This window comes from Cyprinodon variegatus, unplaced genomic scaffold, assembly GCF_000732505.1.
Source record: "Cyprinodon variegatus isolate N-32 unplaced genomic scaffold, C_variegatus-1.0 Scaffold183, whole genome shotgun sequence".
NCBI classification, from domain to species: Eukaryota; Metazoa; Chordata; class Actinopteri; order Cyprinodontiformes; family Cyprinodontidae; genus Cyprinodon; species Cyprinodon variegatus.
In genome coordinates, this window is record NW_015150636.1 from 283,642 (window position 1) to 307,478 (window position 23,837).

General features: G+C 40.9%; 3 protein-coding genes across 7 annotated transcripts in view; 1 reads left to right on the plus strand and 2 right to left on the minus strand.

Annotated features, from left to right (window-relative positions):
- The window catches only part of anapc10 (anaphase promoting complex subunit 10), a 10,643-nt gene extending 5,388 nt beyond the window's left edge, over window positions 1–5,255 (minus strand). For 2 of the 4 annotated variants that reach the window (XM_015379002.1, XM_015379000.1), the window contains exons 1-3: window positions 5,102–5,255; window positions 4,673–4,788; window positions 4,505–4,595 (exon numbers count right to left, since the gene is read on the minus strand). In XM_015379002.1, the coding sequence (XP_015234488.1) occupies window positions 4,505–4,595; window positions 4,673–4,787 (206 nt within the window). In that variant the 5' untranslated portion in view covers window position 4,788; window positions 5,102–5,255. Of the gene's footprint in view, window positions 1–1,559; window positions 1,651–1,727; window positions 1,844–2,156; window positions 2,311–4,504; window positions 4,596–4,672; window positions 4,789–5,101 lie in introns of those variants that run through there. The other 2 variants (XM_015379001.1, XM_015378999.1) reach the window with 1 other exon arrangement.
- abce1 (ATP binding cassette subfamily E member 1) lies at window positions 2,399–16,750 on the plus strand. 2 transcript variants are annotated; one of them, XM_015378998.1, is made up of 19 exons: window positions 2,399–2,473; window positions 9,089–9,224; window positions 9,299–9,384; window positions 9,457–9,554; window positions 10,015–10,132; window positions 12,484–12,621; window positions 12,695–12,764; window positions 12,835–12,931; window positions 13,007–13,096; window positions 13,170–13,291; window positions 13,654–13,778; window positions 14,064–14,160; window positions 14,274–14,333; window positions 14,406–14,464; window positions 14,545–14,655; window positions 15,520–15,662; window positions 15,963–16,085; window positions 16,160–16,271; window positions 16,354–16,750. In XM_015378998.1, exons 2-19 carry the CDS (start codon window positions 9,122–9,124, stop codon window positions 16,399–16,401), a joined length of 1,800 nt encoding a protein of 599 aa, XP_015234484.1. In that variant the 5' UTR covers window positions 2,399–2,473; window positions 9,089–9,121; the 3' UTR covers window positions 16,402–16,750. The 2 variants fall into 2 exon arrangements, with proteins under 2 accessions (XP_015234484.1, XP_015234482.1); XM_015378996.1 differs by lacking the exon at window positions 2,399–2,473 and adding an exon at window positions 5,274–5,418.
- Window positions 16,751–21,399: 4,649 nt separating this feature from the next.
- Window positions 21,400–23,837, minus strand: part of otud4 (OTU deubiquitinase 4) — a 30,659-nt gene continuing 28,221 nt past the window's right edge. The window contains exon 19 of the mRNA XM_015378973.1: window positions 21,400–21,792. Within this exon, the coding sequence (XP_015234459.1) occupies window positions 21,400–21,792 (393 nt within the window). The remainder of the gene's footprint in view (window positions 21,793–23,837) is intronic.

Consider the following 23,837-nt stretch of genomic DNA (forward strand, 5'->3'; position numbering starts at 1 on the left):
ATTTTCACTTTCTTAATGTAGTTGCACTTTGCTTTATGCAGTTTTGTTTTTCTTAATGTAGTTGCGATTTCCTTAATGTAGTTGCGCTTTTAGATTTGTAGTTGCAGTTTGCACTTCAGGGCCACCGTACTTTTGTCTCCGTACAAGCGAAGCAAGAGTCTGGTTTGCATTAAAGCTGATCATTTTTCATTCCACGTTGGACTCAATAAGAACTTTATTACTAATATTTCTTGTTACCATAATAAAATATCACTTTGTTTTTCCTTCTCCTGAAAAAATATTTTTGGAAAATTTATGTTAAAACTAAGTGTATAAACTTTAGCATAGGGACTTTATTGACATGCGAGGATGTCAATGCAAAGTGATATCTAACAGAAATTGAAAGTCTTAAGCCTTTAAGCATGTAAATGCTTAAGAATTATATTCTCATCTGCCTGGCTGTGTGTTTCCTGGACGGGGCCGCCTTTTACAGCTGCTTTTTGTGTCTCTGCTTCTGTCTCCTTAAACCCCAGTCGGCCTCAGCAGATGGCCGCTCACACCGAGCCTGGTTCTGCTGGAGGTTTCTTCCTGTTAAAAGGGAGTTCTTCCTCTCCACTGTCGCTACAAGCATGCTTAAGGCCGATTTATGCTTCTAAAACATAGCCTCTGCAACCGTCAAATCTGTCTCTGTGCGTGACCACGCCCCCCCAAGCAGAGGCTCTGCAACTGTCGTTGTGCACTTCAAAAAAATCCTGACTATGCGTCGAATGGTTGCAAACTAGTGCAAACCTCAAGCAGAGTGCGCAGACAAAAAGCAGCTGTGATTGGTCCTCGGTATGCCTTTCCGGCTGACTGTGTGGTTGTCCTTGTCGATTCAGTGCCGGGGCGCGCCATTTGTCAAAACCAAGAAACAACTACAATGGACGACTATGACGAAAGGTTAATCGGTCTTTTTGCCAACTCCATTAACAGAACCTGTTCCTCTTTGAAGTCTAGCAACTCTAGATCCATCTCCGTGACCGTGATATCTTGCAGACGCGCCATTGTAGTTTTGGAAGATAAACACTCCCACCGGCACCGCTGAAGTTCTCGTGACCATCCGCCGAAGTTCTCGCGGGTTCTCGAATATGCTCCCCCTTGCGCTTTGCCGCGAAATTGTTGTACGTCCCTAGAAATTCCAGACCGACGCTGCAGAAGCATACCAGCAAAACTGGTTCGCAACCAGACCTAAGCGACATTTGATGTGTGCGGTTGCAGAAATATAATCTGCCCTTTAGTGTGAGGGATTGCATTCGACTCAATGAGTCGATGCAATCAACTGGTTTTCCTTAAATAGAAAACTTTGAATCAAATTGATTGTATGATCTAGTGAACTGTAAAGTGCCTTGAGATGACATGTGTTGTCATGCGTGGTAGATCTATAAAAGATCCACAACCAGGCATCACTTTATATAAAGTGGCTGCATTAAGGTGTATTGTGATGTATTGCTTTTTTTTTTTTTTTCTTCAATAAACGCTAAAAGCAACAAAAAAGAGAGAAATTTTTTTAGATTTTTTTCTTTCTTCCTGGTAGCAAATACCTAAACTGAATGTTGACCAGGTGAGGCTGGGATCCATCTGACTGCCAGTAGGTCTCCAGGTTGTCATCCCTCAGCTGATCCACTCCAAAACCTGCGCACAGAACGATCCTTTTCAGTGAAAACTCCTCAGAGATATGTTTCTAGAAGTGTAATGCAGATTTTTATTACCTGGTTTACATGAAGACAGAGACCACACCGCCTGGGAGCCGATCTCCCGGACCGTCCCTGTTCGCTCAAGCTGCTTCGGGTCAGCCCCGGGTGGGGTCTTACTCGGGGTGGCCATTCTGTAACCATGGAGACAGAGAAACGTATGCGATCACAGTTCAAAAACTCAAAGAAGAAATTAAGCTCTTGTACATTTTGAGCTTAATCCATAAAATCATGTAATCGGGTTAAATAGTCATTTTTAGGGATTAAAATAGCTTCACCAGGAATGTGAGAGAAATAAGTAATAACGTATTTATCGGGAAAAAAAACTGCAAAATAAAAATTTTAAAAAACGCCGCAGCTAGCTTACTGTAGCTAAAGTTTTTCACCTCAAACTCCTTTAAAGGCTCAAAATTTGAGTTTAGAATTAAGTAAAAAAGCAAAACTTACAAAAAGAGTTAAACCAACACTGTGTCAGCTCATGTGACGATGATTTGGCTAGAAATTTTGTAATAAATCCTCCCAGTAGAATAGTTTTTTTTTCTGAAGATGGTATATTTCTTTTAATCCGGTTCTGTGTCGCCTCTTAATGACGTCAAAGCAGCATCCCGTCGCAGGAAAATGTGCATCCCTCCCGCCATCTTTCTAGCCGGCTTCACTTGAAACACGTTGCGAGGAAAAAAATACGTTTTACTCCTTAATATTTGTTTCTTGTCGTCGGTTCTACTTTATTTCCAACCGAGGTGGGTTAAGGGAGCCGAAGAGGGGTGAGTTTCCGCCATGGTGCTCAGGGTTCTATCAGAATGTCTGTATTTGTTTCTGTATTTGAGCAGCTGTCACGGTGCGGGCCTACAGCTAACGGCTAACCTTTAGCATCCCCTGCTGACTGTATTTAAGGAAACTGTTCAACTTCGATTTTAGGCTTTACATTAAACGAGTGTTCGTCTGAATACTCACCTTAGAGCTTGTTAGTTAACAGGAAGCGCATTTAACACTGAAAAATGTATTAAAGCGAAGAGGACCCCAATATTCTCAATGTTCTCCATAACGGGAGGATAATGGTCTGAACTACGTTTGATATTTAACTGTTTTACCATTTTATGCACAAATTACAGCCTAATGGATATATTTCAACACATATCTGAGTTTTTTTCCACGAATCCATGTCTGTAAAAGATATCGGCTTATGAGTAGATTAAATATCTTGAACGGATTATGAAGAAAATCCACATTTGATGCTGGTCGCCACCGCCCGTCACGTTTCATCAGGACGTGTAAAACCAGTCTGTGGTTTAGAGTTGGATCTTGGTAAATCCTGTGTGCTTCTGGACAGTTGGAGGCCTGACCGTACACGTCTGTGACGCACACTGCAGATAACATGGATCCACTGGAGTTAACACCACTTATTAGACACGTGTTACATGAAAGTACCCTTTAAATATTTAGGTTTCTATGGTTACAGGTTTTAGATGGGTATATTTAGTAACCCCTACTACCATAAGCGTTGTTCAGACAGTGCCTCTAAAGTTAGAGCTTTAAATTCTAATAACACAATGAAAATCCTTATATAAAAGCCTTATATTATAAGCTTTGAATTGTGAAATTAGAGATTTTTAAGGTTTCACCATCATGTTCATGTCCCAGTAGGACATGGTTGAAGGGCACCTCTCCCATTTCAGAATCAGAAATACTTTAATAATNCGGCCTCGGCAGATGGCCGCTCACACTGAGCCTGGTTCTGCTGGAGGTTTCTTCCTGTTAAAAGGGAGTTCTTCCTCTCCACTGTCGCTACAAACATGCTTAATGCAAATTTATGCTTCTGACGCATAGCCTCTGCAACCTTCAAATCTGTCTCTGTGCGTGACCACGCCCCCCCAAGCAGAGGCTCTGCAACTGTCAATGTGCACTTCAAAAAAATCCTGACTACGCATCGGATGGTTGCAAACTCATGCAGACCTCAAGCAGAGTGCGCAGACAATAAGCAGCTGTGATTGGTCCTCGGTATGCCTTTCCGGCTGACTGTGTGGACTGTGTCCTTGTCGATTCAGTGCCGGGGCGCGCCATTTGTCAAAACCAAGAAACAACTACAATGGGCGACTACGACGAAAGGTTAATCTGTCTTTTTGCCAACTCCATTAACAGAACCTGTTCCTCTTCGATTTCTAGCAACTCTAAATTCATCTCTGTGACCGTGACATCTTACAGACGCTCCGTTGCTATTTTGGAAGATAAACACTCCTGCCGGTGCTGCCGAAGTTCTCGTGACCATCCGCCGAAGTTCTCGCAGGGTTCTCGAATAGGCTCCCCCTTGTGCTTTGGCAGGGAACTGCTGTGCATCCCTAGAAATTCTAGACCGACGGTGCAGAAGCATACCAGCAAAACTGGTTGGCGACCAGACCTAAGCGACATTTGATGTGTGCGGTTGTAGAAATATAATCTGCCCTTTAGTGTGAGGGATTGCATTCGACTCAATGAATCGATGCAATTAACTGGTTTTCCTTAAACAGAAAACTTTGAATCAAATTGATTGTATGATCTAGTGAACTGTAAAGTGCCTTGAGATGACATGTGTTGTGAATTGGCGCTATATAAATAAACTGAATTAGATTGAATTGAATAAATGAGAGGGAGGATGTGCTATAAGAGGTAGATCTATAAAAGATCCACAACCAGGCATCACTTTATATAAAGTGGCTGCATTAAGATGTAATGTGATGTGTTGTTTTTTTCCATAAACGCTAAAAGCTAATAAAAAAACAAGAAAAAAGGTAGATTTTTTTCTTCCTGGTAGCAAATACCTAAACTGAATGTTGACCAGGTGAGGCTGGGATCCATCTGACTGCCAGTAGGTCTCCAGGTTGTCATCCCTCAGCTGATCCACTCCAAAACCTGCGCACAGAACGATCCTTTTCAGTGAAAACTCCTCAGAGATATGTTTCTAGAAGTGTAATGCAGATTTTTATTACCTGGTTTACATGAAGACAGAGACCACACCGCCTGGGAGCCGATCTCCCGGACCGTCCCTGTTCGCTCAAGCTGCTTCGGGTCAGCCCCGGGTGGGGTCTTACTCGGGGTGGCCATTCTGTAACCATGGAGACAGAGAAACGTATGCGATCACAGTTCAAAAACTCAAAGAAGAAATTAAGCTCTTGTACATTTTGAGCTTAATCCATAAAATCATGTAATCGGGTTAAATAGTCATTTTTAGGGATTAAAATAGCTTCACCAGGAATGTGAGAGAAATAAGTAATAACGTATTTATCGGGAAAAAAAACTGCAAAATAAAAATTTTAAAAAACGCCGCAGCTAGCTTACTGTAGCTAAAGTTTTTCACCTCAAACTCCTTTAAAGGCTCAAAATTTGAGTTTAGAATTAAGTAAAAAAGCAAAACTTACAAAAAGAGTTAAACCAACACTGTGTCAGCTCATGTGACGATGATTTGGCTAGAAATTTTGTAATAAATCCTCCCAGTAGAATAGTTTTTTTTTCTGAAGATGGTATATTTCTTTTAATCCGGTTCTGTGTCGCCTCTTAATGACGTCAAAGCAGCATCCCGTCGCAGGAAAATGTGCATCCCTCCCGCCATCTTTCTAGCCGGCTTCACTTGAAACACGTTGCGAGGAAAAAAATACGTTTTACTCCTTAATATTTGTTTCTTGTCGTCGGTTCTACTTTATTTCCAACCGAGGTGGGTTAAGGGAGCCGAAGAGGGGTGAGTTTCCGCCATGGTGCTCAGGGTTCTATCAGAATGTCTGTATTTGTTTCTGTATTTGAGCAGCTGTCACGGTGCGGGCCTACAGCTAACGGCTAACCTTTAGCATCCCCTGCTGACTGTATTTAAGGAAACTGTTCAACTTCGATTTTAGGCTTTACATTAAACGAGTGTTCGTCTGAATACTCACCTTAGAGCTTGTTAGTTAACAGGAAGCGCATTTAACACTGAAAAATGTATTAAAGCGAAGAGGACCCCAATATTCTCAATGTTCTCCATAACGGGAGGATAATGGTCTGAACTACGTTTGATATTTAACTGTTTTACCATTTTATGCACAAATTACAGCCTAATGGATATATTTCAACACATATCTGAGTTTTTTTCCACGAATCCATGTCTGTAAAAGATATCGGCTTATGAGTAGATTAAATATCTTGAACGGATTATGAAGAAAATCCACATTTGATGCTGGTCGCCACCGCCCGTCACGTTTCATCAGGACGTGTAAAACCAGTCTGTGGTTTAGAGTTGGATCTTGGTAAATCCTGTGTGCTTCTGGACAGTTGGAGGCCTGACCGTACACGTCTGTGACGCACACTGCAGATAACATGGATCCACTGGAGTTAACACCACTTATTAGACACGTGTTACATGAAAGTACCCTTTAAATATTTAGGTTTCTATGGTTACAGGTTTTAGATGGGTATATTTAGTAACCCCTACTACCATAAGCGTTGTTCAGACAGTGCCTCTAAAGTTAGAGCTTTAAATTCTAATAACACAATGAAAATCCTTATATAAAAGCCTTATATTATAAGCTTTGAATTGTGAAATTAGAGATTTTTAAGGTTTCACCATCATGTTCATGTCCCAGTAGGACATGGTTGAAGGGCACCTCTCCCATTTCAGAATCAGAAATACTTTAATAATTCCAGAGGGAAATTACTTTTGTTACAAGCTCCAGTTACAGTTATATATATATATTTACACAACTAAACACACAAGATAATAAAACATAAAAATATATTTAAATGCACCAGTATAGCATGCAAGAACCACAGTTATTGTTTTAATCCCCAAATTACAGCTTTCAGCTTCATATTTATATTTTTGAGTAATATATTTAAAATTTTTCATTTTTAATTTGCGCATTTTTAGCTTCTAATTTTGCCTCCCCGAAGTTGAAAGTGTAATTTTGAAAGAAAAGCAATCTTGAAGGAGTTGTTTAATGTAAACAAAGTGTAAAGTCCCATCTCTAGCATCTCAATACATAGTCTGCATCCACTGTCTCTGCCATCTGTACTTTACTTTTTTATATCTATTTAGGGTATAATGTTTATGTCGCACCTTCTTCTTTTTTGCACCAAATAATGTTTATTCTATACTAATATTCTTTAAATATTGTCATAGATTACAGCTTTTGTTCACTTGTTTTGTCAGGAGGCTTAGAGTTATATTTCAGTTTCTCAGAATGTTCTATATGTATTGCAGAAATTAACCATAAAGCTTACTGACAAAGATACAGAAATTAAGACTTCTTTTAAGGATGTAAATTTAATTAAACCTTAAATATGAAAATACTGAACTGAAAATAAGGACTCAGTTTGGTCAGGAATGGTAATCTTAATACTTATCAAAATCTATTACCTCATTTTGGTAATAGATTTTTCATTATGTTTTTTAATTTTTTTTTTATATTTGCGATACCGATTTATTTTGAAAGCCTAACAGATCTCCTGATATAAGCTACAGGAGGGATATTATTGAAGATAAAATGGCACCATGATAATAGATGTTACAAACGTCTCAGTGTAAACACAAGAGAAACATTTTTTAACAATTAAAACAATAATATTTTTAGGGAGCAGCAGTGCCTGAGCCTTGCATGATCTCAAGGCATGGCAGCTGATTGTGCCAGTAGTGCGAAAATATCGGCTGATGCATATATCTGCATACTAACACTGATATCACCTGACTAAAGTATCAATCTATCTCTACATCTGTTATCTAAAAGGTGAGAGTAAAGATAACATCCACACACCCTGGAGCCATCAAATAATAGTTTAGAGAATCAATATAATGCTTATATTTACCATAAATCCTTTGTATGCATTATTGTCTCATATTGTTTAGGAAGCCCACCCCTTCCACAATCACACCCCCCAACCTCCAGCTAAAACACATAAAAGGTTTGGCCGCACTGACACAAGCGACTTTGGCTTCATGGAGCCGCTCTAGTAAAGCATAAAGTGCTGCAGACAGAGAGAGGGAAATAATTATGCAGCTTTAATCTGTTCCTCCGCTTTGATTAAAAGAACAGAGCCATGGCTTTAAGCTGTAGCCTTCCTCCGCTTTGCTCTCCTATAAACGTCTCTCCAATCCCGCCTCATAGTTTCCAGGTTATTGGCTGCTGGTTATCAGCTTCCAGAGGGACGGTTCAGCCTACATGGCGTCTAGAGATCAGGTTGAAAAGTAAAACCAGCGTGAGAACCTAAATGATCTATGAGCATCTATAGAGAGACAAAAGGGGATAAGATTATTTTTCTACGTGGAGAGATGTTTTATTAAACTTTAGATGGATATGTGACATAACTTAATGCACACATGCTTGTTACCATTTGCTGCTAGTGCAATTTTGCACTCATTGCAATGATTTTGTTGAGTATTGTTATTCTATAGTGAATGTAGTATAGGCCTATTTTTGTTACTTAATCTGCTAGTGCACTTATGCACTCATTGCAGTATATTTTGATGCAAGGCCTTTCAGAACATAGAGGCATTATTAGGTGGAGTACGACTTTGCTACTTCTGTTATTTGCTGTTGTTTCTCAAATAAAATGCATCAAGACATTAGAGCTTTCATTGATTTATTTCAAATTTGAAACATTGTCTAGCCTCTAAGGTTAAAAAGAAACTTAAGTATTGAAAATAATCGAATCATTGGATCATGAAATTGATACTAAATCGAATCGCCATGATGGGTGTGATTTACACCCCTAAGACAGACTGAGGCAGAAGCTTGAGAGCAGGGGAGAAAATGGGAGGAGAAAGGAGTTAAAATGCAACATCAGCCATGTCTTTGGCCCCGTCCACACGAAGTCAAAACGAATACGAAACGCTGATATTTTCCAAAACGTTTGCCGTAAAGAGGGTGAACGAATGTCCTAATAGTCACAGGATGACTGAGGGTGGGGGCCAGTTGAGGTTATCTTGTCTCTGAGGCCACACCAGGCCGTCGGCTGTTCTGAGCAGACAGATAATGTTCCTAATTTTCCAGATTATATTCAGTTTGTTGGCGAACAGCGAGATTAACCCCAGCTGTGATCTCTTTAGCTTCAGCTGCTGATTGGTTCTGGATCTGCTGCTGCAGATATTGGAGCCTAACAGTCAAACCAAACTCACACAGGACCCCTCTGCTAACCTGGTTTAAACAATAAGTGCTGTTTTTTTTTCTTTTGTTTTTTATCTGGAGAGATTAACTTGTGGCTTCACACCAAATTAAGAGCTGCACTGATGTATTTGAATTTTAATCTTCTGTTAAATCAGCTCCTCATATATTCCACTTTATCCTTAGAGGCGTTTGGACAGCTGAAAGCTCTAATAATCATTTTTAAACATCTGTTTTACGGTCAGAGTAGATATTAAAGTTGGATCATCTCTGTTTTAGCTCCGCAGACGTCCGTCTTTTCAGCCCTCCATCATGGCGGACAAGAACACCAGGATCGCCATCGTCAACCATGACAAATGCAAACCTAAAAAGTGCCGCCAGGAGTGCAAGAAGAGCTGCCCGGTGGTCCGCATGGGTGAGTGTTGGGACAGCGGGTGATCGGACAGCAGCGGTAGGATCACAGAAAGCTCACTAACTGTGTTTCTACAGGCAAGCTGTGCATCGAGGTGACGCCTCAGAGTAAGATCGTGTGGATCTCAGAGTCCCTCTGCATAGGCTGCGGCATCTGCATCAAGGTAGCGGCGGCCATAGAAGGAATGAAGGAGCTTTCTGTTTTCCTTTTGTCTCACCACCGTTTCTCGTCATAGAAATGTCCGTTCGGAGCGCTGTCCATCGTCAACCTTCCCAGCAACCTGGAGAAGGAAACGACTCACAGATATTGTGCCAACTCCTTCAAACTGCACAGGTATGCAGCTTTAGGTCTCCTTACTTTGCGCACGAATGGATTGTTTTTGTTTTTCCCATCGTTGGAGAAGTATAGAAAATATTAGTATTGCTATATTCATCCTTTCAGTGTCTAAATGTTTCTCGTTCTCCTTCCTTTCCTGTGTCCTTCTATATTACCTTCTTGGTTTTCCTCTGCTCATGTCTCATGTCCTTCCGTCTTCATGTCCTGCTTTTTAATGTTTGGCTTTCTTTCCTGTTTCGTGTCTCCTTTGTTTCTTTACCTTATCCTTCCTTCCTGCTGTAGATGTGATTCTGCAGCTTAAATGTAAATTTGGAGATTAAAGAAATGAAATCTGTTATAAAAAGTCAGGAATCAGAATTAGTTGGTAATAATTACTTTGTTCCCTTCACGGTTCAGAGGTTGATTCTTTCGTTTCTGAATAGTTTTTGTTTTTGAGGTTTGCTTGTTGCTCTTGCAGGCTGCCTATCCCCAGACCCGGAGAGGTGCTGGGGCTGGTGGGGACCAACGGTATCGGGAAGTCCACGGCTCTGAAGATCCTGGCTGGAAAACAGAAACCCAACCTGGGGAAGTTTGACGTGAGTTTTCACTGCAGGGATCTGACCTGATGTTCAGCAGGAGCTTCATGTTTTCACATCTGAAGGAAAGATGTCAAATCTTCAGTCTGATGCTGTGGAGAATGTGTCAAATCAGCAACATAACTGCTCAACCATGAGACAGAAATCATGCTGATATTTTAGTCTCATGTTGAATCAAGACAACTGAGCAAATTTAAATGGATAGTGATGCTAGTTTTAGATTAATGCAAAGTCCATCCGTCTTCAGAATCAAGTTTATTGCCAAGTAGGTTTGCACTTACAGGGAATTTGACTTGGTGTTAAAGTTGCAGACACATTAGATCTATATACAGAATCTATAGCTATCAGGGATTAAAGTATTCTGTGGGTAAAAATAAATTCATGGTAAATAAATTTAAAACAAAATTTGAAATCCCTCTTGCGTTTGTCAGCTAATGGTAGCAAAGGACCGCTCTGAAGCTAACAGTATTAGCCAAACAGAAGAAGAAGGGGGCGGGTCTTAGGAAAGCGTGTACTTCCTCCTCTCATTTCTTGCTCCAGTTGCCAGATAGATTGTGTTTCAGTGCTGAAGGAAAAGTCGCCTTGCACCGTTTTTGGCCCAATTCAAAGGAGAGACGTGTTAAAAGTAAAAAAATAAATGAAACTTTGTTTGGTGAGAAGGACGATAGAGAGAACAGAATTAAATGGAAAATGCAGTTAATGAACGCTGTGCTTCAGGAAGCTTATTTTCGCAGCAGTAAAAAGGTGCTAAACATGAGTTAGACCCTGGTCATCAAGCTACTGACACTACACATTTGCCGGGAGCTATGGCAACAGCTAATTTACCATCGTCAATAACTGACCGTGTATGGGAGTTACAAATAAGGCTTTAATCCCTGAGCTATATACAATATAAACATACAATATACTATATACACAGTATTCTGTGCGCTAATGTAACGCAGGAAGTCTGGAGATGCTATGTTAGTGTAGCTTCTAGGTCCTGAACGGAGGAGGCGGAGTCAGTGTCACGGGGGTCTCTGGGCTTTGTTGACGAGGCTGGTAGCGGATGGGAAGAAATTGTTCTGTGGCGTGAGGTTTTGGTCCTGATGGACCGCCGCCTCCTGCCAGAGGGAAGTGACTGAAATAGTTTTATGGATCGACGAACCATGAGACCATTTTCTTACTTTAGTTAAAAGCCTTTTTTTCCCCCAGTTTATCATGTTGCCTGAATAAACAAACATTATCGTCCACATTATTATTATTAAATGTATTAGATATAATAAAACAGGAGGCTATTAGCAGGTCACTTGGTAAGAAAATGATCATTAAAATCTGTGAAATACTTCAGATTTCCAACAAACAGAGAAACCACCTATAATCAGACGGGGCGCGTCGCTGCCACTTGCTGTCAGAGTGCTCGCTGCTTGCTTTCATGGAGTGGATGGTAATTTTGGGTCATTATACGAGCTGGCAATTCCATTTCAGCTTTGCAATGACAAATCCAAAATTGCAATACAAACAGATTTCTAAATAGAATAAAATATTTATATATAAAAAAGAAGCCAGCTTAAAGTTGATTCTACATCTTTGTCACTGTCGGTGTAATTAATATCCCAGAAGTCAGATCATTCATGATTTTGCTCAAGCATCAACTTTGCAAAATAATAGTGACTCCATCCATGAACAGTGGCGCCCTCTGGTGGATATGGTAGCATTACAATTCTGAGAGTACTTCCTTTTAAGCCGACATTGTATGATTCTAATAAACCACTAATGTTTAGTAGATCGTTTAAATCTATAGTATGAATCTAGAAATAACATTTCTGGAATTAGGACCTGGAATCAGAGCTGTCCATCAAACAGTCCTCCAACCTTTCTCTCATCCACAGTTATGGTGAAAAGGATGTCAATATTTGCAGAAAAAACACAACATTTTAAAAATGGACATAAGATATTAGAGAAGCAGGTTAAAAAACAATAGTTAAAAGCAATAAAATAAGGTACCCAGAATTGTTGCCTCATTTTAAGGTCTTAAATGCCTGATTTAAAGGCTCAGTTCTAGATCTAAACCAGTGGAAGCTGGTTCCAGGGTCCATGGAGGCCCTCAGTCCATCTGAAGGTTGTACGTTGTGTGAGGAACCAGGAGGAAATGTTAAGTCTTATAGGATCTGCTAGGGAAAAAAGCGAAATAACTGATAAATACGGGCGGAAAGGACATTAAGAGCTTAGAAAAACAAACAAAAATAGAGTTTAGAATCTATAATAAAACATGCAGGATGTCAAGTAGTGAAATTTAAGCAGGTAATGTGTTCCCGTCCTGAAGCACGGGTGAAAAAGTGAGTACGTTTATGCATTCTGGTTATTCACAGAACCCTCCAGACTGGCAGGAGATCCTGACCTACTTCAGAGGTTCAGAGCTGCAGAACTACTTCACCAAAATACTGGAGGACGACCTGAGGGCCATCGTCAAGCCGCAGTACGTCGACCAGATCCCAAAAACCGTAAAGGTAGGTGAGGTTTATTAAGTTTCAGGTCCGTTTTGCTCCTTGATGTGATGTAATAGTTAGTTTCTGCTTGCAGGGGTCAGTAGGGGCCATTCTGAGCAGGAAAGACGACACAGACACACAAGACATCATCTGTGATCAGCTAGGTAGAAACGTTTGGTTTAAAACCTAGTCCTGGTTCCTTTTTCTCTCTAAACAAGTTGAATTTGTTGGCAGATTTGAGTCACCTGCGGGAGAGGAACGTGGAGGATCTATCTGGAGGAGAGCTCCAGAGGTTTGCCTGCGCTGTGGTCTGCATCCAGAGGGCTGACATGTGAGTCCGACTCTGCTTTTATTTACCTGGACCTCAGAGTTAAGCTCAGACCTGATTTCTGCTTCTCTACTCTAGCTTCATGTTTGACGAACCGTCCAGTTACCTGGATGTTAAACAGCGTCTGAAGGCCGCCATCACCATCCGCTCGCTCATCACCCCCGACAGGTGAGGACCCGCCCCGTTTTGTTGGTGTCTGTCAGCGTCAGGCATAGTCAGTCATGTCTGCCGTTTGTTTTAGGTACATCATCGTGGTGGAGCACGACCTGAGCGTGTTGGACTACCTGTCTGATTTCATCTGCTGCCTCTATGGAGTCCCCAGCGCCTATGGAGTGGTCACCATGCCCTTCAGCGTCAGAGAAGGTGCTACTAGAACCCCCTCCTATCTAGAACGGTCTTGGTACAAATCTGCATCCCTTTAAATATCAAGACAAAATGAAAAACAAAATCAATCAATCAATTTTATTGATGATTTTATGACAAGTCATTGTATTATATTTCCTATCTCTTCTATTTTGATGCAAAATGATTTAATTTTCTAAACAAAAAACTTTAATTTGGGATGTAAACTTGATGATCTCAAATTTAAGAAAAAATCTTTTCTTAAATAGACTTAAAATGTAACTTTTAAACTATTCATTGAGGAGTCTGATGTTATATCAACATCTATTGCATCAAAGCTCATTCTATGTTTTCTCTGCTCCCATCCCCTCATAATCTTTCAGGTATCAATATCTTCTTGGATGGTTACGTTCCCACAGAGAATCTCAGGTTTAGAGAGACCTCACTGGTCTTCAAAGTGGCTGAAACTGCCAATGAGGAAGAGGTGAAGAGGCTCAGGCACTACCAGGTCTGTATTTACATTAGATGATACTGATTTATTTCTCACCATTTCCTTTTAGACATTCACACTGTCCATCTACTTTTATGTAATCTAAACCATTTGTTAATGCGTAATTTCCTCTTGATGTTAATCCCGGACGAGCCCCCATAAATCCTTTTTGGCTGCCTTTTTATCTCTTAATTGATGGTTTGATGTTCTTTTCTTTTCACTTCACTGATCTAATGTACTCTCAGTATGTTTGATTTACTCTGGGAAAACACAATTTAATAGTTTAGTTTCTGCTGATTTCAGTACCCAGACATGGGGAAGACGATGGGCGAGTTCACTCTGGACATCAAAGGAGGGGAGTTCACAGACTCTGAGATCATGGTGATGCTGGGAGAGAACGGTAAGCTGCTGGTTCTTTCTGAATCCCGAACCAGGTTCCAGCAGATCAGCAATTTGAACATTTTGAGGGAAACAAGGATTTAAGCTGAGTGGCTGCATGTTTGTTGTATTCAGGGACGGGGAAGACGACCTTCATCAGGATGCTGGCTGGAGGACTCAAACCAGATGGTGGAGGTGAGATTATCTGTCATTAAGCATCACTAAACTTTACTGAACCAAATGTGTGACCCAGCTTGTGCCTTTCAGGGGACATTCCCATCCTGAACGTCAGCTACAAACCTCAGACCATCAGCCCCAAATTTAAGGTGAAGGATTCTGCAAAGTGCATAGATAATGAAGAAAAGGTGTTTTTGTTGGTGTTGAATGTTTAACTTTGTGCCTTCAGGGCAGTGTGAGAGCTCTGCTCCACGAGAAGATCAGAGACGCCTACACGCACCCGCAGTTCATCACCGACGTCATGAAGCCGCTGCAGATAGAGAGCATCATCGACCAGGACGTAAGAATCCGTTCAATCCTGACACTGTCGATACCAAATACAGGAAAATAACTTTGCTTTAATCTTATCTAATTAAATGCTCAGTTCAGCTTTTTCAACGTTAGTTTGTCCAACAGTACTCCTTTTTTGTTTACGTTAAAATTTTTGGGGGGTTGCAGAGAATTGACAGGACATTTACAATACTGCACACATTTGGTTTTCAGAATCAGTCAATTTAATTCATTCCAACCTGAATTAGAACGCTGTAATAAAACTTAATAACATGTTGTGGAAATAGCCTTTTAAGAGAACGACAGCCCTAATTTTTAATGCATTGAAGGGGATAAAATAATCCTCTACTATGAGCTTTTGGAAAAAGAGTCACTAAATCCTGGGGGGTTTCAAAGGTATATTGCTTTTATACATTTCAAAGGATTCACATATTGACCAGAATATCAATACAATGTTGATTAAAAAGGCTCTAATCTAATAATCCATAATAGTTGTGCATGGTGCAAGTGTCCCACTTCAAGCTTTTTTTTTCCTGGCTGAGTTTATGCTAACATCTTAAGGGTTTTTCCACTTTTTTATGGTATAATGGACACTTTGATCACTGCAGCATCTTTGCTTTTAGCCACATAGATCAGCTGAAACACTAGTCATACAAATCAGAGTATCTGAAGTTTATTAATAAAATTTTGTTTTTTGCAGACATACTTTTACTGTGAAAATCTCATAAAAATAATAAATTAACTCTATGCAAATATTGCTGTAGTGTTGAGCTCCTAAAGATACGCAGTTTGTCTTGGATGAAAATGGTCTCCTGTAGGAGACGTAATGGGGACACCATGATTAACCCTTTGTCTTCTTCTTTTTAACCTGCAGGTGCAGAACTTGTCTGGTGGTGAGCTGCAGAGAGTAGCTCTGACTCTATGTTTGGGGAAGCCAGCTGACGTTTATTTGATCGACGAACCGTCTGCGTACCTGGACTCCGAGCAGAGATTGATGGCTGCCCGGGTCATCAAGAGGTGAAACGTTAACTTTCACTCTCATTTCCTGGAGAAAATCCTTCCTCTAACTTTTTCCTTTTGTTGAATTTATCAAAGCTTAAAAAACTTTACTCTTAAAGTTGCAGCTTTTACAAATAATGAAGCAAAAATATATTTTTTTAACCTTATATGGCACAACAAAAGAGACCAAATTTAAACAAAACTATATCTCATTTAAAAAATAATATAGTAATAAAATGTTAATATTTATTGTTAATATAGAAATATTTTTAGCTTCCTGTAGGTGGAGCTGTTGTCTAACATTTCTGTTTTTCTCAGATACATCCTTCACGCCAAGAAGACTGCGTTTGTGGTGGAGCACGACTTCATCATGGCGACGTACCTGGCTGACAGGGTCATCGTATTCGACGGTATTCCATCCAAGAAGACATCTGCTAACACGTAAGCCCCGCCCCTAAACGTTTAGAGATCGACGCTTTTCTTTGCCGTTTTAAACCTCGGTTCTTCTCCATCAGGCCTCAAGGTCTGCTGGCTGGGATGAACCGCTTCCTGTCCCTGCTGGAGATCACCTTCAGGAGAGACCCCAATAACTTCAGACCAAGAATCAACAAGCTCAACTCCATCAAGGTACGTTGGGTGATGACGCCTCTCCCTCTATGCAGACGACGTCATGTTTAGTATAAATACACTTTTACCTCAACTCTTCCAGGACACAGAGCAGAAGAAGAGCGGAAACTATTTCTTCTTGGACGACTAAGCCGCTGTCCTCCCCCCAGACCACCCGGGACCTCCTGGCTGCAGGCTGACGCCCGTCACTGCGTCGCCTCCATGTTTACAGCCAGGCTGCGTTCACCAAATGTGATTTATCCATAAGAAGCAACAAAAATAAAACGCATCAGCCTTTCTGTACCGAGCTGCGTTCAGTATCCAGCGATGTTGTGACATGTAAGATAAACATGAAGTGCTCTGCGTTGAGTGGGCGTCGGCCCCGACCGTGTGGGCGGAGTTCATGTGGCAGCAAGGTTGTTGAACATTCAGCAGCGAATTTTATCACTCATGCATTTACAAAACATAATGAATAAATGCTTCCTGATCCAAAACTGACTCTGGTCTTTTCTTATTAAGAATGTTCTTATTTTAAACTGTTTCAGATCTTAGCTGACCTGTAGATCCTCACTCATTACCTTAGCTGTGACATGATGCCACTTTACCATCTATTAACACCTACATAGTCTGAAAGGAACCCTGTTTATCTTTTATTTGGTTTAATATCAGTTTACTTGGTATATAAAATGGGTTATAAAAATAAAACCCTGAATGTTGGTAACTATACAGTCATGTATACAACGCTGCTTTTCATCAGTGTTTTTATCACTGCTTGCCTTTATCAAGCAAGTCTAAAGAGCTTTACTAAACGAAATTTATTTTTGTTTACACTTGTGTACAAAATGACAATCTTTATATGCATTTTAAATGTAGCATTTTACTTCTAGAATTTCTTCACACCTTCAGTACAAACATACTTCATTAATCCTAAAGGGAAACCAAATGGAACCTTCAGATGATATTTAGGTTTCTTCTGATGTACACTCACTGGCCACTTTATTAGGTACCCCATGCTAATAACGGGTTGGACCCCCTTTTGCCTTCAGAACTGCCTCAATTCTTCGTGGCATAGATTCAACAAGGTGCTGGAAGCATTCCTCAGGGAGTTTGGTCCATATTGACATGATGGCATCACACGGTTGCTGCAGATTTGTCGGCCGCACATCCATGATGCGAATCTCCCGTTCCACCACATCCCAAAGATGCTCTATTGGATTGAGATCTGGTGACTGTGGAGGCCATTTGAGTACAGTGAACTCATTGTCATGTTCAAGAAACCAGTCTGAGCTGATTCCAGCTTTATGACATGGCGCATTATCCTGCTGAAAATAGCCATCAGAAGTTGGGTACATTGTGGTCATAAAGGGAAGGACATGGTCAGCAACAATACTCAGGTAGGCTGTGGCGTTGCAACGATGCTCAATTGGTACCAAGGGGCCCAAAGAGTGCCAAGAAAATATTCCCCACACCATGACACCACCACCACCAGCCTGAACCGTTGATACAAGGCAGGATGGATCCATGCTTTCATGTTGTAGACGCCAAATTCTGACCCTACCATCCGAATGTCGCAGCAGAAATCGAGACTCATCAGACCAGGCAACGTTTTTCCAATCTTCTATTGTCCAATTTCGATGAGCTTGTGCAAATTGTAGCCTCAGTTTCCTGTTCTTAGCTGAAAGGAGTGGCACCCGGTGTGGTCTTCTGCTGCTGTAGCCCATCTGCCTCAAAGTTCAACGTACTGTGCGTTCAGAGATGCTCTTCTCCCCACCTTGGTTGTAACGGGTGGTTACTTGAGTCACTGTTGCCCTTCTATCAGCTCGAACCAGTCTGGCCATTCTCCTCTGACCTCTGGCATCAACAAGGCTTTTCCGCCCACAGAACTGCCGCTCACTGGATGTTTTTTCTTTTTCGGACCATTCTCTGTAAACCCTAGAGATGGTTGTGCGTGAAAATCCCAGTAGATCAGCAGTTTCTGAAATACTCAGACCAGCCCTTCTGGCACCAACAATCATGCCACGTTCAAAGTCACTCAAATCACCTTTCTTCCCCATACTGATGCTCGGTTTGAACTGCAGGAGATTGTCTTGACCATGTCTACATGCCTAAATGCACTGAGTTGCCGCCATGTGATTGGCTGCTTAGAAATTAAGTGTTAACGAGCAGTTGGACAGGTGTACCTAATAAAGTGGCCGGTGAGTCTAGATGTAGATTGCTGCAGGCAGGAAGGATCTCCTGTAAAGCTCGACTTCATTACAAGCTCCAATTATTCCTCCTCGGATCCAGTATGTCTTTCTTTATTCAACCCCTGCTCCTCCAGTTTCCTACCTTAGTCTAGTTCTTACTTTTCCTCACATCTTTCCACCATTTATTTCTTGCCAACTCCAGTGTCTTGCTCAACCAAGCACTTTTATTCCTTAATCCAATCCTTTCCTTTACTGTTTTCCATTCTTCAAGCAATGGACTCTATGCACAGCTCCACTGCTTCCTGAATTATAATAAGCTCTTTTGTTTCCTGTCTTTCATTACTGGATGGACTGATTAATCCAGGTGTGTCTGGCCAATGTTACTGGGGTCTGACACACCTGGATTAATCAGTTCATCCAGTAGAGAAAGACAGGAAGAGCTGCTTTAAGTTCAGGAAGCAGTGGAATTGTGCATAGAGCCCATTGAATAATTTTTTTTCCCATCCACAATCAAATACCTTCTACCTCCATTCCGTCTATATATTTCTAATGTTCTATTTATGATAAAAAATGGGAAAAAGATTTTGAACTTTTAGACCGTCTTCTACCTGTATCGCTCATGATGCAATATATCCTTTCATAATTTGGGCTCTTATTTATTTTTACTATCTTTATATATCCATTATACAAGACATTAATGAATGCCAGGGGTTTATGAGGATATTATAAATGGGAAAACAAATACAGAATAGTAAAGGTATGTCAAAAAAAAAAGGATGAATAAATTCAACTATATTTGTCTGCCTGGTTGTGTGTTTCCTGGATCGGGCCGCATTTTACAGTTGGTTAAAGTATGTCTGCTTCTGTCTCCTTGAACCCCAGTCGGCCTCAGCAGATGGCCGCTCACACTGAGCCTGGAGGTTTCTTTCTGTTAAAAGGGAGTTCTTCCTCTCCACTGTCGCTACAAGCATGCTTAGTGTGAGGGATTATTGTCGAACCAATAAGTCGATGCAATCAACTGGTTTTCCTTAGATAGAAAACTTTTAATCAGTTTGACTGTATGATCTGGTTGAACTGTAAAGTGTCTTGAGATGACATGTGTTGTGAATTGGCGCTATATAAATAAACTGAATTTAATTGATATTTTGTTTTAACCGCCTTTGGTTTTCAAATTGTTTCATTGTCAGGTTTTCCCCTCTGAGTTATATCAGGTCTTCAATGAAACAGCGTGTCATCATTTCTCTAACAGCTGATTGGCTGCTGGGTTCAGCATTTTCTAGGATTTAGATTTAGACCTTTGCCGTTCATAGTTTGTTACCATGGTAACCAGCCTTGCTGAGCCTGAATCCAGCTTCGTGGTACTGGAAAGTCAAGAGTTAAACCTGAGTTTATCTCGTTAACCCAGTAATCCTGCATGACTAAACACTCCTGCAACTGAAAAAGGTGAAATTAGTGAATATTTGAATATTTTAGTTCTTTTTAATCTTAGAGATGTGTGTCAAGTTTTACTTAGAAGCGGAGGACTGATGGGATTAAATTAGAAATATATACCAGGAAATCTGGGTTCAGATGCCCCTCATCAGGGATTGGAGGAGCAGACCGACAGCTAACCAATCAGAGAGCAGAAATGAAAACACTGAACCAACCAATCAGAATCTAAACTTTAAAAAAACAACTTGAAAGTGTTCATGTCTTATTTTTAATTTTGTACTAATTTTCAGGCATCAATGGTGTAAAAAAAAAAGTTTTATTTATCTTGACAGTTTTGGTGCACCTCGATTAAACATCAGCAGTCATAAATATGATCAATCTTTATAGGAATAAAGCTCTTTTTATGACTAACTGTAAAATTAAATCGGTTTAAAAGTAAAGATTTATAATATGTAATTATTTTCTGTTTAAAGAGACTTTACATGGGGTCTGACACAGAAAATACAAAAACTATTCTCTAAAAATATGTTTCAATTTCACCATCCCAGACTAATATTTATTTTAATTTCAAATTTAGTCAAACTATTGATATAGTTTAGTAATATTGTAATTGTTCCCCATAACAGATTACTGTCATCTGCAAATATTCCAAATTTAAATAGATTAGGATCCTTAAAAACATTTATCCACATTTTGATTTGAAAAAGCTTCCTGGTTGGGAAGCGAAACATCTTCAAACTTAAAAAAACCCCCAAAAAACTAAGTCCAATGGATTGTTTTTAACTTTCTTTTTCTGGAATGACAAAGAATCTTGACCTGCATGTATTTTTATATTAATATACTTTATGCTGCTTTTGAACAATTACCCAGAAAGGAAAAAAAAGAAACTAAAGATTTGAACCAAACTTTTATTTAACCACATAGAAAAATCCAAGGCAGACATTCTTTGTTCTGTACAGCAGTGTTTCTCACCAAATAAAAATAGCAAACTTAAGGCACTGATTCCTCAGAGGTTAGACGATCCAAAGGGAAGAAGAAGGTGAAACAAGCAGCAAACGCACAGAAGCAAACTTCCACACGCGTACAAACGCACACACACAGCACAAAATAAAACCTGAGCCCTGCCAACCCATCCAGAACTTCTGTTCTCACAGCGGACCTTACGCCGCCTTTAGTTCAAGTTCATCCCGCACAGACGAGGCGCTACGGCCAGAAATGGCGGTTATGAAAGGAAGCAGGTTTTCTCTCAGTGAAGAGATGCAGCAGTGCTTTATATTAAACATGGGGGTTAACATGAAGGCCTTAAACATACGGGAGCGATTTCATAGGTTTTCCAAACTGAAGGTTGCCCCCCCCCCCCCCCCGCCATCATTTAATCCGCCATCCAGCCTGTAACCTCCATGTTTGATTTGTTACATTCAACCGTTCAGAGATGTAAACTTCAGATTGTACATGCAGAGCCAAAGCAGAACAAAATAGTGTTTGAAGGCGGCTTTTTTTTTTTAAAGATCCTCCTCCCTTATTGGCTGAAGCTAGTATCCCCGCCCCCTTCCCCTGAAGCTGGAGCTATAATATTGAGTCACCGCCCCCTGGTCGCCATGCCGCCGCCTCTGCATCCCTCTCCCAGGATCATAGCTGCTCCGTCCTCTTCCTCCCCGCCCCCTGTAGACCCTCCTTTGCCCCTGGTAGCCAAACGGGTCCACATCAAAGTCGTCTTCGGTGCTGCACGCCACCGACAGCGGCTCCGCCATGCCCAGGCCCGCTGCTGTGTAAACCATATGGCTGTGATCTGGGGCGCTTGGAGCGGCGTAGGGTTTGGTGCTGGGGAAGTGTTTGCGGGGGCCTCTGTAGCCTGATGGAGAGCCGGGGTTACTGCTGGACCTCAGGGAGGCGTCGCTCATGTCGGGGTCTGAAACCACAGCCAGCTGAGGGAGAGAGAGAAACGGCCATTACTGCTGAAAACAAGTTAAATCAGTAGTCAGATCGTAAAGCTTCAGGCCAAAGTCTTTGATGTTTCAGATAAATCAGACCTCCCAAAAAAAAAAAAAAATTATTATTCTTTTTGCTGATAAACTGTGTAAACAGATGTCTTTTAGTGCCGTCTGTGGTTTCTTCACACTGTTTCGGCAACTCACTAACCTGACTCTGCCAGATGGATTTGCTCTGCATATCCATCTGGAAACCTTCCGTAGAAGTAATTTTGGGAAGGGGCGAAAATACTGGTTAGCTGATTGGCCTATGTTGGTGATAGACGGGCCAAATAAACCAATCAGATCAACGAAGCATATGACGTACTAACAGCCAGGCTACTCTTGCCCAAACCAGTCTGGAGAAGAGAAAACATCTTTTCCTCTGAGAAAAGCCTCCAGAGCAGTGTTTTGCTCTTCTTTCAGTGAAGAAATACTCTGTAATTCCGATAAAACTTGCTCGATAGCCACGCTAACGCTAGTTTCATCGGCTGAAGCCGCCATGTTCTTTAGACTGAACTGTCGCGCTTCTCGTTGCGTCACACCTCAACCCGCCTCAAAGCCAACGCTGATTGGACGTTCGTTTGGTGAACGGCTCCAAATGTTCTTTAACGGAGAGTTTCCAGACTGATTAGCGAGTGAAATCTTGAAAGCTCGCGAGATCAGGATGTCCTCACGAGGCTAGCAACTCACTGCACGTTTGTTAAAATTGTTGAAATGCTTTTGTATTTAAAAACCCTTATTTTTGGCGCCCTCCTCAGGTTTAAACGGGGTTACTGCAACCAAGTTTTGCTACTAGCTTTATACAAGTTCTGATCTCAGTCAGACAATCTCACGTTAGCAGAATTTGCTCCTACTACATAAAGATGTTTGCACTATTTCAGAAGAAGTGTCGACCGCTGACTGGACTGGAGCCATGAGCCGCCCGTCCTCAGCCGGAGGAGCCGGGGCTCCCTGCCCCCGTCTGCCGGGCTTCCCAGACCAGCCACGGAGCCGGCGACTCGGTTCGAGTTCCCGGTGTGTTTCTACAACATGCTGCACTGTGGTCGACCAAAATCCCAGACGATTTTGAAATTCCCTCCAGGCATTTTTCTAGGTATGAAAAGTAGGAAGTGTCCGGGAAAAAGAGGACGTCTGGTCCCCCTACCATATCAACAATGTCGATGTTTCAGTTAGTGAGTGCTTGTTGCTATGATGCATCTTTGCTCAGCAGCTTCACTCGTTGTCAACCAACCAATCAGCGCACAGCTCATCTAAATATTCCTGAGCATACCATAAAAGGAAGAAAACCTTTCGTTTCATTCTGGGGCTTTTAACCAGGTTGCATTAGGGCTGATAAAACAGCAAATATGCCATTTTCAGCTCAACCAGTGTTACACTCTTCAGAGACATTAAGGAACAAATACCCTATAGAATCATTCTATGACCGCTTTAAAGAAATGATACAAGACCAAACAGATGAGGTACACTCATTTCATCCAAATTATTTGCATTTCTTAGATTTTTAAATAATAAATATTAATGATTTCTTTCATTTTGTCTATATTTTAAAAATAGAAAATGTTTAAAAAGGCACAAAATCAAATCTGAATGGACATTATTCATTATTTATAATAGTATTCATCTCTATACTCATTCAGTAGAAACCCATGTCCTGTATTTATGGAACCATTATTGCACTTCTGGTTAGACCTAAGGTGCATTTCGTTGCCTTGTACCTGTACCTGTGTAATGACAATAAAGTTGAATCTGATCTAATCTAAAACATAAAAATAAAATAGTAATAGACACCCTGAGAAACCACAACAACAGACACTTCTAAACTGTTGCTCTGTCTGGGATAGACTCTGAAACAACAGACGTGATAGTAGCAGCTATGTGTACTTTTACCAGCGTTTAATTTGGTCTGGTGGTGAACTCCAACTTTCGTCATGCTGCAGTTAAAGGACTAGTACACCCAAAACATGATTAGCCTTCATTTTCTACTCACCCCCATGCTGAAC